Raw genomic sequence first — 13123 nt, 5'->3', positions numbered from 1 at the left:
AGGGTTTATGTCCAATCTTCTAAAAACAGCCTTCCCCGAACTTCAAACCTGGGAAATGGACAGTGAAATCCAACGCGCTCATCGCTTCCCCTTAGCTCTTCCTAAACGCTCTCTTAAGGCACCTCAATACCCTAGAGCCATGCTGGTTAATTTCGGGAATTTCATCCTAAGAGAGGCTATCTATGACATTGCCAGACCTACAAACAAGAGGGTATACAGAGGCTTCACCTTCTTCGCACGTCCAGACTTCGCCCATGACACGGAAGAACGAAGGTGGAGAATGAGGCAATTGATCATCCCTTTTGAGCAAATTGGAGCAACCGTGTTCTTACAAAACCCAGCGCGTCTGAAAGTAATCTACAAGGGAACCACTAAAAGCTTCACAAGCAAAATACTGGCTGAGTCCTACCTAAAAGAAATCACAGAGACCTCCAAGCAAGACACAGGAAAATAGCAAAAGGCATAAAACTAAAGACAAAGAAAGAGAGAGAACAAAACAGAAGGAGGAATAATACTGCCAGTGGTCTAGATCTCGGGTGCACAACTAGAAGGGGATAAATAGAGGGGGAAAGAATATCTTAATATCAGGGATGGCTTAACGACAAAGAGAAAAGGGCATCTTCATCCTATCTACCCCAGATGTATCTACTCACGGCCAGGCCACGGGGCAAGCTGAATCGCAATGAATACACGCCCACACCTGGGTGCCCTATGACCCAGGACGTCTCAATGGGTGGTGGGGGGTCACAGGGGAGGGTCAGGGTGCGATGGAAGGGGAGGGGGGGCAGGGGCGGGGGGTAATCCGGTCTACAAGAAGTCAAAGAAAACGAATCAAAATTAGAAGTAACACTATAAGTACGCTACAACAGGTACATCACCAAAATAGGAAAAATCTTTTTTAAAAAAGAATATTGCTAAGTTTAAAATAGTCTCCATAAATATTTGTGGTCTAAATGACTCACGAAAAAGACAGAGTGTCACAGTAGGATTGAGACCAATGGGGGCCAACATTGTGTGCCTCCAAGAGACTCATGTGGAGGGATCGCAACACCATCTCCTGCAAATGCTTGGGTATAAACTTATTACAGCCACAACACAAGCAAGTAAGACACGCGGGGTGGCTATCTTGGCAATAGGCGGGGGGCTTCAATTTACTCAATCTGCAGCAGATAAACTCGGGAGATGGGTAATTACTGAATGCCAATACGGCGCTGGTAAGAGATTAACCATTTGTTCCATTTATGGATGTATCACGGATGATCCCGACTTGCTGGATTTCGTAGGTAGCGAACTCGCACACTGGCCACTCCCAATAGTAATATCTGGCAATTTCAATCTTAACCTACCCTCAGACTGGTCTTCCATACCTAATTTTAAATACCAAAGGGAGGAAGCCTAAGGTCTTTAGGGCCTTTCAAGCCCTATGTAATATACATGGGCTGTCTGACTGTTAGCAATCTAAATATCCCCATAAATCAGGGTTCACGTTCTTCTCCCATCCACATCTCAAGTTTGCCAGACTAGATTATATGCTGGTCTGCCACACCATTATTACCAAATACCACATTGATGAACTACCTAGGGTCCTGTCAGACCACAACCCATTAATCTTAAGCATCGACATCGATAAAATCCAACAAGATCAAAACAGCTGGACATTCGAAAGGGCTCTACTATTGAATGAGAAATACTGCCAACATATAGAGAAGTGGATACCTGAATTTCTGACAGACAACCTGGGTAGTGCACCTTTAGACGTAGTGTGGGACACATTAAAAACCGGAATTCGGGGTGAAACACTACGCTTCCCAATAAGGAATAATCAAGCTGCTAAACAAAAGATAACTGAACTACAGGGGAAACTGACAGAAGCTGAGGAAGAGCTTGTAAGAGCAATTAAAGGGGGTATAAATATAGAAATGGCAACACGAACGGTGGACATCGCAAAAAACAAACTAACGGAAATATTCGCGGATGAAGCAATATGTAAAGCCACAATTCAAAAAGAGAAAGTATATTACCTCAGCGAGCAAATAGGCCATCATCTAGCCATCCGCACTAGACAACAAATCACTGCAAATACAATTAAAGAGGTCAAAGATCATGACAACATTCTCAAGCAAGAACCAGAAGCGATTAGGTCAGAATTTCAAAAATATTATCAAGATTTATATAAAGAAACTAATAAGGACCAAGAACTTATCAACGCAGATCTGGATCAGGTTACTACTACGCAACTCCCACAAATTGACCAAGATAATCTAGCGGCTACACCACAGAGGGTGTAAATTTTGCTATCCATCAATAGTTTAGCCTCAGGGAAAGCAGCAGGTCTGGATGGAATACCCGCTGAATTCTATGTCAGATTTCATAAATCTCTGAAAAATCTTCTTAACTGATCTAATGATACAAGTTTTCCAAGGTGAGAAACCACCAAAATCATGGGCGCAGGCCAAAATTGTGGTCTTTCCAAAGAAAAACAAGGACCCAACAGAACTGGGATCCTATCGCTCAATCACATTAATCAATTGCGATTCCAAAATCTACGCCAAATTATTAGCCAGCCGATTAGCTCCTGTTATCCATAAGATCATCTCGGTCCGGCAACACGGATTTGTCCCTGGTAGGTCCACTATGGATAATGTACTAAGGGTTATCACACTCTTTGACCTTGCGGAAGTTACAGGAGACCCTATGGCGCTTATACTTTTGGATGCAGAAAAGGCTTTCGATAGGGTCTCCTGGCAATATTTATGGACTGCTATGTCAAAGAGTGGGATCAGGGAACAATTCAATAATGCTACACATAGCTTATATCATAACCCAGAAGCAGTCGTTATGATAAATGTGGGACTGTCGAACAAGATAGAGGTGACTAGAGGGACAAGGCAGGGGTGCCCGTGCTCCCCTTTATTAGTTGCGATATTTATCAACCCATTTATCTGCAAACTTGAGATTAACCTGAAAATGTTATCCATCAAGACCCCAAATGGACCCACCAAGACTCTAGCATAGGCGGATGACATCGCGATAGCCACAAGTAATCCTCGGGAAGCCGTAAAAATGATGGAAGAAGAGGCTAGGCTCTTTGGAGAGATCTCCGGGTATAAATTAAATCAGGGCAAGACCCAGATAATTATTAATAAAAATACAAATTACAGAGATGAAAGGATTGTGGGAAATGCCTTATACCTGGGCGTCAAAATTACATCTAATCTAGATCAACTAGTTAAAATCAATATAGACCCACTCTTGAAAGACACAACGAGTAATCTTAGTAAACTACATAACTTACATCTAACCCTAATAGGCAGATGTAACGTTATCAAAATGATTTACTTTCCGAAATTGTTATATTTTTTCCGCACTATATGCTAAATTTCGACCAACATATATTCAAAGCAATAGATAATATATTTTCTAGATTTATCTGGGGCTATACAAGATCACGCAGAGCCTACAGATATATATCGCTCCTGAGAGATAGAGGGGGTCTCACTGTTCCTAATCTTAAAGTCTACTGGTGGGCTACACTCCTGAAATATAGTAAGATCCTACTGACCCCAAATAGGAATCCCGCACAAGAGGGGGAGGTTCCGACACCACAAGAACTTATTCTCGGAACTGAGTCGGGCGAACATCTGTGGCGACTCACCTACGATTGCCATTACAAAAAGGTCCGCTTCAAAACATTAGCCGGCATATATACGCAAGCTCCTTGGAATTGGAAGGTATTCCTATTACACGAGCCTCTGGCAAAACAATAACCTACCAAATATTTTTACAGATATTCATATGAAAAGATGAGTGAACATAGGGATCTCTCGATGTGGGGCTTTTTTTTTTACACCAGCAGGCTTTAAATCATTTGAAGAATTAAAGAACGAGGTTGGATTAGAACACAGAGACTTCTTCAAATTTCTTCAAATTAGAGACTTCCTAATGAAAAAAGGGGGTGGAAACGCAGAGTTCCATAAAATACAGACAATAGAGATCCTTAACCGAAACACTACACTCAAAATAGGAGAAATATATAATAACCTAGTTTCCACACTGCCAGACGATATGGAGAAACACACTCTAAAATGGCAAAATTAGCTAGATATGAATGAGTACTCAGTACAGCGGGCATTCCAGCTCTCGCAATCATTACTAATGTCACCTAAACTACAAGTGCAATACTATAAAACTTGTTTCCAACTATATTACACACCATATCAAATAGCAAAATGGAGCACAGGCAAAGGGACACAGGGCCTCATTTCTGAGTAATGACGCATCGCTGCGTGAAAGCAGCGATGCGTCACATCTCAGTGCGCACTCCTTGCGACATTCCTGATGCTTCATATTTATTGTATGACGCATCATGTCGCAAGGAGTTACAGATACGTCAGTATTTCTGATGTATCTGTAAGCGCAAAAGTGACGCATTGCTGGAGTGTGTCACAAAAGTGACGCAACTCCAGCAATGTGTCCTTTCACATGGGGCAAGCCCCATGTGAAAGGGCCTGCGTCTGTCTTACACCTGCTGTGAGGCAGGCGCAAGATTTTGACGCAACGGCGTCCTAAACGTGACGCAGTGAAATCTCATAGATTTCACTGCGTCACTTCTACGACCCTTCCTTGCGTCAATACGCCCCCCTTGCATACATTGTTCCTGGCGCAGGGGTTTACAAAGTGACGCATCTACCTAGATGCGTCACTTTGTAAATATGGCGCAACAAGGCTAATTTTTTACGCCACTGGTGCTTCACAAAAAGTGACGCACCAGCGGCGTAAAAGTGACGGACAGCCTCATAAATGAGGACCCCAGTGTCAAAGATGCCCATCAAAGGAGGCCGATATTGTCCATATATTCGCCACATCTGATACACTAGGACTCCTTAGACGCGAAATATCTGTATTCTTATCTGGAATATGGAATTCAGAAATAGAAATCACATCAGGAGAAATAATGCTAGGAATCGATGGGGATATCAGGCCAAAGGGCATACAGGGGCTCATTTTTGTCTCCATGGCGGTATACAGAATCTGCTTAGCATCTAGCTGGCTGGATCCAAATCCTCCGACCTTCTCACAGTGGCGGGCAAGACTCCTAGCTTCATACAGTCTAGAGACTGCGATATATCGGCAGAAGGGAGTAAAAGGGAAAAAAAGGGTCTTGAAATCTGGGATCCCCTTACACAGTGGATGCAACATCAAGAATCCTAAATCTAATATCCTACTCATAAAATGAAGCTAATGTGATTGCAACCTGAGGTAAAATCTCGATGATCCACGATTATGTATCAATGAGCTGTATTTCTCCTTGAAACTAAATCCCCCAAAACAAAAAACAACAACAACAAAAAAAATAAAAAAATAAAAAAAATGGAAAAAAAAACAGCGGAGGCACATTCTGAAGCTAAAATATATTGTTCTATACCTGAAATAGTCTTAATATGATTACAATATGAGGCATTATGTTCGGGACTTATACCTATGTATTAACAAGATGTATTCCTGATTTCTTGTCTTGTTTTTTCATTCTTTCTTTTCTTATCTTTCTATTCACTTGTTATATGTGATGGCTGACCGGATCGGGGGGGGTGAACCGGGGGGGGGGCGATATAGAGGAAGGGCGACTATGTTGTAAAAATATCCTAATAAAGAAATGTTTTAAAAAAAAAAAGAAATCCATCATTCTTTTGATCACCAAAGCATCCCTAGTTTAGACCTGGCAGTGAGGAATAGTAGGCATCCCATGTAGCATAATTTAATGAAATATAATAATAACAAATATTACAAGGATATTAACCAACATCAGAGTGAGTAACATGAAAGTAGCGATGAGAGTATTTTTTCATCACCAAAAGATGTAAAAACTTTCAATGCTTGGTTTCATCCCAGAACACTAACTCCTAACTAGGTACTACTCTAGTTATTATTTCTTTCTTCTTGAAATATTTATATTGAGATTTGGATACAGATACAGACAAAAGCAATATTCCATCACCAACATCAACACAATTCTGAAAGATTGTGATATTCAAACAAGCCTGCGGTATATATTGATGCGTCGATTTCCCGCTGCTTATATTCCACGAGGTCACAGTCATCATCACAGATGTACTCAATGACCAATACTCTGGCTATTACCAGTAATTCAGTTGAGGTAAGTCAGAATACAAAAACACACATATGCATCCCCTTAGTAATAGCAGGGGTGAGAGCAGGTCTGAGATTCAGAGGTCACATGACCAATAGGAGATCTGGCATATCTCCTGAGACGTGCAGCTGAGTTGTCTGGTCCAGGATGGGACCCCAAGGCCAGCGGTGAGGGGTAACCTGCAGGATGCAGGCACCTGCTGTGCTCCCATGGCCATAGTCCAGCAGCAGCATCCCATTCAGCCCCAGATCCCCTGACCCCAGCCTCTAAAAACAAGGATTTTACATGCTTTTGTCCACCCCTCCTTATTATGGTTGGACATCCCTATGTATCTTCATTGGGTCAGAACTAATTCCATTGCTCTTAACTCAGGTTTTGAGCAAATCACATTTGAAATGAATGATGTGTGGCTTTTGTAGAGGTCTCAACATGTCAATCCCTCTTGGATCAATAATAATAATCCTTTCCTGTTAGTGTTTTAATCACTCAATGTACAGGGTAACAGTTCATACGTCACTCGCACATTAGCACAGGTGTCATTCTTAGTATGTAATGGTTTGTGGACAGAGCTAAGGTTCACAGAGACACGAACACGTGTCCATTGAGTGCTCTGTTGAGTTTGGTGTTGATTTGCTGGTCTTCTAAAACATTAAATTAGCCGGAAACCTTGTGTTCCAGATTCCTTTAGCTATCTTTCTCCTCCCCCCTCCATACATGTCCCAGATTCTTCCAGCTATCTTTCTCCTTCGCTCTCCATACATGTCCCAAATTCCTTCAGCTATCTTTCTCCTTCCCATTGCATACTTTTCCAAGATTCTTCCAGCTATCTTTCTCCTTCCCCCTCCATACATGTCTCAGATTCCTTCACCTATCTTTCTCCCCCTCCATACATGTCTCAGATTCTTTCACCTATCTTTCTCCTCCCCCTTCCATACATGTCTCAGATTCCTTTAGCTATCTTTCTCCTCCCACTCCATGCATCTCACAGTGATGAACCTCTATGAAGAATGTTTTACTGGCTTTATCTCATTCAATTCCTGTTTTGTGCTGAGAAAATTCCAGATGTTTTTTTTAATAAAGTTTGCCCCTAGCAGGTAGTGCTCTCCTGATCCAGGAGAACGTGTGGTGCAGTTAAAGTCCAGGGGCCTCATTTATGAGAAATGACGCATTGCTGCGTGAAAGCAGCGATGCCTCACTTCTCAGTGCGCACTCCTTGCCACATACCTGATGCATCATATTTAATGTATGACGCATCATGTCGCAAGGAGTTACAGATACATCAGTATTTCTGACGTATCTGTAGGCGCAAAAGTGATGCATTGCTGGAGTGTGTCACAAAAGTGACGCAACTCCAGCAATGCGTCCGCCTGAGTCAGTCTAACGCCTGCTGTGAGGCAGGCGCAAGATTGTGACACAACGGCGTCCTAGAAGTGAAGCAGTGAAATCTCATAGATTTCACTGCACCACTTCTACGAGGCTTTTTGCGGGGGAACGCCCCCCCCTGCACACCTGACGCAGGTATAATGTAGCGCAGGGGTTTACAAAGTGACGCATCTGATAGATGCATCACTTTGTAAATAGTGCACAACAGGAGGCATGTTTTACGCCGCCGATGCGTCGCAAAAAGTGACGCATCTGAAGCGCAAAACTGACACAAGGCCTCATAAATGAGGCCCCAGGTCAGCATCTACAATCCTGGACATGGTAGGAAGGGATTGGGGGGTGTGAAGTTGTGATCCTGTCGTGGTCCAGTGCAGCTACTGAGCGGCTCAAATCCTGCCTATTGCTGGGCCCGGATGAGATCTAAGTCAAGGCCAGAGCGGGATCTCTCTTGCCTTTTGCTCCTTGTTTCCCTGTTCTGTATTCTTTGTAGTCTTGATGGACTCTGCAGCATTCTTCTACCATTGACAGAATATCTAAATAACACTTTCATCTTTTCTCTTGGTAACTGTTTTCAAAATCACATTATCCTTGTTCCCTCACCTTCCTCTGAATGATCACTGAAGGATCCTGCAAGGACCTGGAATCCCTAGAAAGAAAGATCACACAACCAGAAATGATCCCCCTCCCCCTCCAGAAAATCTCCATGTTTGCTTTCTTCAGACCAGCGAGGACATCTTTACCCCCAGTCCAGGAATGCGTGCCTCTATGTGAGAAAGACTCCATGGATTGTTATCTGTTGGTAAGACTGCTTTCAATGTGGACTTTGAGTGATTTATTTTGTCACCTGCTAGTTGTTTAACCTTATCCTATGCCTTTAGTAGGAGATGAGGGGGTACATTGTCTACCATGGCCTGGCCTTTCATTTATACTCACTGCCATGGTGTCAGCAGTTTTGGCAGAGACATTTTGTTTTTTTTGTTCCCAAATTCCATATAATCATCATCATCATCATCATCAAAAAACTTTATTGCGGCTATTTCAGCCATAAAAGCACCTGTAAAATTTTAACAATACACTAAAATATGATCAATAGCAGCACTAGGGAGTACAAATTATTAGCATACACAGGTTACACAAGCATCAGACATGGGAATCACTTTATCTAGTTAAAACCTAATATTTAAAAAAATAATTTAAGATTAAGACAATTTAAGACCATCCTTTAAAAACACCATAAAACTAGCATCCGTTTTCAGTAAGGCATTCAACTTTGGTCAAAGACAGCCACCAATAACTAAGTTACATTCTTTAACAAATATGTTCTTTTAAGCCACAGGTCAAAAAGGAATACTGCACACGCCACTACGTATACAGCTGCTGTATCAGATTTTAGGATCCTGAGGAAGTCTCGATAATTTCTAATACCCAAATTTCTATACAGTTGAATGATCCATTTTGTCCTTGACAGTTTATATGCAGGGCAAAATAACATTACATGGGTCACTGTGTCCTCCTCCACCATGCATCCTGGGCATAAAGACTCAGTGAACCTTGCCCACTTATTAGTGACTGCATAGAGCGGGAGTGACCCATATCTGAATTGAAGGTACAGCTTCCTTGCTAAAGGCGGCTGAATTAGATCTAATACCTCTTCAAATTGGTATAGTGACTTAAAATCAAGGAACCCATATGTTAGGCTAGTAGTTTTTACTGCCTGAATTAGGCTGGTCAGTTTATAATCTATCACAGCTTTAGCTAATTGTTTTTTGGGGGTAGCTGCACATGCTTCCTCAGGGCTAGTCCATAGGTCCTCCCTCCCCATGGCCCGAAAAGAGTCCCTAACAAACGTCAACCAGGGTATACTGCCGGCAGCCCCCAATAGTACCAGTACCGCTTTCAATTTTTCCCTATAGTGTCTCAACTTGGGTGTGCTCCACAACCGCAGCCAATATAGCAGCGGTCATGTCAAGATTAAGTCCGCTATAGGGAGAATATCCAGATCCATCTGTAATGGAACTAGAGGCGTGCTTAGAATGTTTCTAATAAGCTTATCTTCAGTAAGTGATAAGGCATTGAAGGGACAATGTCCCCACAGTTCTGCCCCATATAGGGCGGCAGACCTGGCCTGTACTTTGTAAATCTCAAGCGACGGGCTTATGGTTCTCACCACACAGGTCTTGTGAACTTTCATTAGTCCCCCTATTGCCTGGGTGAGTTTCAAATTGGCTTTCTCAGTTTGGGGGCCCCAACTCATCTTGTCAGTTAGAGATAGCCCCAGATAATCAAAGATGCTAACTCGCTCTAATGGTCTATCATCCATCAATGGATGAGGGCAGTTAGTGGAATTGGTATTGAAAACCATATATTTTGTTTTGTTGATGTTGACTATAAGATTTCTTTTTTTAAAGAACTGGTCAAACTCCTTCAACACTCTCTGCGTGCCCATCGATGACTTTGAGAGGGGCAGGGTGTCCGCGAACATTAATGTGGGGAATTTGGATGTCGCTATTCTCGTAGAATCCAAGTCCTTTGCGGCAAGGAGATCATCAATAAGACCATTTAAAAATAAAGAAAAAAGGGTCGGGGCTAATACACAGCCTTTCTGCGTGACATCAATAAGACTGATTGGCCTGTAATTCGCAGGCTCAATCGGGGACCCTTTTTCAAAAATCAGGTCAATCCCCGCGCCTGCCCAGGTCGAAGGTGTTGGGAGGCCGTGAAGAATTCCGTTAAAAAGTAGGGCTAAGTATGGTTCCCACACTGTCTGCTCGTTTTTAAAAAGGTCCCCTGGAATCCTGTCCAATCCGGGTCCCTTATTTGATTGTAGCTTTACTAAAGCTGATTCTACCTCACCCATTGTACATTAGGGTATTTCGTATAAGGGATCAAAATTAAAATTGCTTTGCGGTGCCTTACCGTCTCTCGAGCTAGAATATAATTCTTTTAAAATATAGATGCCAAGATTCTTCATCAATATTAGGGTCAGTATCAGCCCTGCCCTCCGGATTCCCCGAGTGCACCAAGTTGCAAAAAGATCTACTGTCCTTTTTGTCTAAAGCAGTCTTGATAGCTTGCCATCTATCTGCTTCCCAGTCTAGTTTGGCTTCTTTTATGGTTTTCCTAAATTCAGCCCTTGCTTCCCTGACACAATCATTGTCACTCCCCTTAAGTGCAAGCAACAAGGCCCTTTTTGCTGCACTACAAACTTTGTTGTACCAGGATTTTTTATCCTTGCCGGGTTTGTGTTTATTTGGCCCTCTTTTGAAAAAGTACTCTCCTAGGGTCTGAACCATCTCCAGGTGTATCTCCCCAAGGTCATTATTAGGGCCTGGACTCCATCTGTCCAGCGTTATACAGCTAGCCTTCTCCAATAATGGGATAATACTTGCATAGAGCTCAGACAACGTTTCTGGGGATTGGATAATTTTAGCCCATCTAATCCGTCTCCCACCTTGAAACAACTATCAGATTATTATTCTGCATGGTATCTCTAGTGATACCCCCTCCCCCCAAGGGGAAATCCAGCAGGGTGATTAGAGGGTTATAGTCGCTTTCGCAGCGTACATTGACGTCGAAATCAACTACATTGTCCCAAATCTCCAGGCTATGCATTAAATAATCAATTGTTGAAGCTCGGCCACCTGTCTTAAAAGTGGATTGGCCTGGGCTATCTCCGGGAAACCTCTCGTTACAAGCCCTTCGGGAGTAGGTCAATGTTAGTGTTGATAACTGCAGAACTAGGGGTGTCCATCCCCTATTTGGGTAGATGTTAGGTAGGGAAATTGACCACGTTTCATCCTCATCACTACTTATAGTTTGAGCAAGGCCATTGAGGGGCTCGTAATGACAATTGAAATCCCTCCCAATTACAAGATGGGTACCCTGCAGAAGTGTGCTTAAAAAACTTGCCAAGGAGTCTAGAGTAGCAGAAGTAGCACCGTACTGTGCTGGTCTAGAATAGAGATTAATAACAGCTAGTCTCGGGAGGTTACTGTGAGACAGGAGGACACACATGAGATCTGGGGAGTGTGTGTATACTTGCCTTATCTTGCATCCTAGATGGGAACCCACCCATATGTATAGTCCACCTGAGGGTCTACCCATAGGCCCCTTGCAGGCTGGTTCAGAATATACTACATACCCTGCTCTGTACTGGGGGTCTACCGCCCACGTTTCCTGGAATAGGCAGATCTTGTGACCATCGATGTAAGCCCCCCAATCGGGCTCATCCAATTTGTTCACGAGGCCCGCAATATTCCATAATAAAATTCTTACTCCTCCAGGTGCCAAACATTTGCCCCGACAAGGATTTGCCTCGTGCATCTCTGCCAGTCCCTCGGCAGCAGTTGCAGCATTTTCCGCGGAATATCCCTTTACACATTGATCCAGAACAACACAGCCACAATTTGGGGCAATTTAATTAATGGGATTCACCCACGCCCCCACTAAATTGGACATCAATAGAGATCCATTGGTAAACAACTGCTCCTCCAGATTTGGAGCAGTTTGAGAAGTTAGATCCCCGCCCGCTACCTCACTAGAGAACAACCTTTGTCTTGGCGGTGCGTTCAAACTGGTACTCATAAGTGGCAGGCAATCTACCAAATTCAATACGCTAAATACATTACTGAGCGGGACAGAGAACTGTTGGCCACTGTAGCTACCCCTATTCCATTCAGACCGACCATAGTTGAACATATGGTGAGGTGGGGAGTAAAAGTAACTTTAGGTGTGGGCCTTAATGGTGTAACCTGAAAATCCCGTGGGACTCAAACACACATGACCCACTACTCTCGGATCATTAAAGTTTATAACAATACAATCACCTGCAGAATTTTTCAATCTGCTCCCCACCCAATTCACTTTTCTCACACATAGGATGTGGCCTTGGACTTCTCTCGGGAGTGGTCTATTATTGTTTAACCAGTAGATCGTTTTATTTTTGAGTTGGTCATGTGATTCAACCTTCCCCTGATCTAATTCTGGAACCCCAGTCAGTATTGCAACGTACGGTGCACAATCCGGGGGTAAATCTAGGTGTGAGTAGCTATTCTTTACAGGTGGCCCTATTTCAGTTCCCTGGGTGACATTAGTCGTTCTCTACATATTAGGGGCTGCCAAAAGTGTCCCCCCGTTAGAGCGGAACCTGTCGCTAAGCACCTCTGGGACTAGTGAATTAGTCGTGTCCCGAGCTTCGTTTCTCCCTACAATGTGGGCCATTTGCTGCAGACTCTCATTAGAATTGGCTCCAACAGACACCCCAATACCCCTTGAACCCCCATTCGCAACATCGTATGGTCTATCTTGCTGCGCTTTCGTATTCTTAATGTCATCCACACTAGAAACCATAATTTCCTCCATGTTTAACAGTTTGCTTTCGATTATTGAGAGTCTATCCATTATAGGTTTCAAGGAGGAGGCAATGAGTCTGCTAATTCTTTGCCAATAGACATCGTCTATCTGGGATGCACCATTGATAGAGTCTTTCTCATTCAGTCGGCAGGCGGCGGCGTGACTATCCTGTACAGTTTGCGAGGCAGGGGAGACCACCGTAGCCATAGTGCTGCATTTATTTGGTTTAAAAGCCTTTGG

The 13123-nt window shown here is 43.2% G+C and overlaps 1 protein-coding gene across 1 annotated transcript in view; it reads left to right on the top strand.

Annotated features, from left to right (window-relative positions):
- LOC144798212 (olfactory receptor 5V1-like) overlaps positions 1 to 13123 on the top strand; it is a 44241-nt gene that overhangs the window by 6378 nt on the left and 24740 nt on the right. Inside the window, exons 2-3 of the mRNA XM_078668959.1 lie at positions 2179 to 2222; positions 8022 to 8092. Of these exons, the coding sequence (XP_078525085.1) occupies positions 2179 to 2222; positions 8022 to 8092 (115 nt within the window). The remainder of the gene's footprint in view (positions 1 to 2178; positions 2223 to 8021; positions 8093 to 13123) is intronic.

The sequence above is a fragment of the Lissotriton helveticus genome, chromosome 12 (genome assembly GCF_964261635.1).
Source record: "Lissotriton helveticus chromosome 12, aLisHel1.1, whole genome shotgun sequence".
Taxonomy (NCBI): domain Eukaryota; kingdom Metazoa; phylum Chordata; class Amphibia; order Caudata; family Salamandridae; genus Lissotriton; species Lissotriton helveticus.
This window is presented reverse-complemented; position numbering and strand designations above follow the sequence as displayed.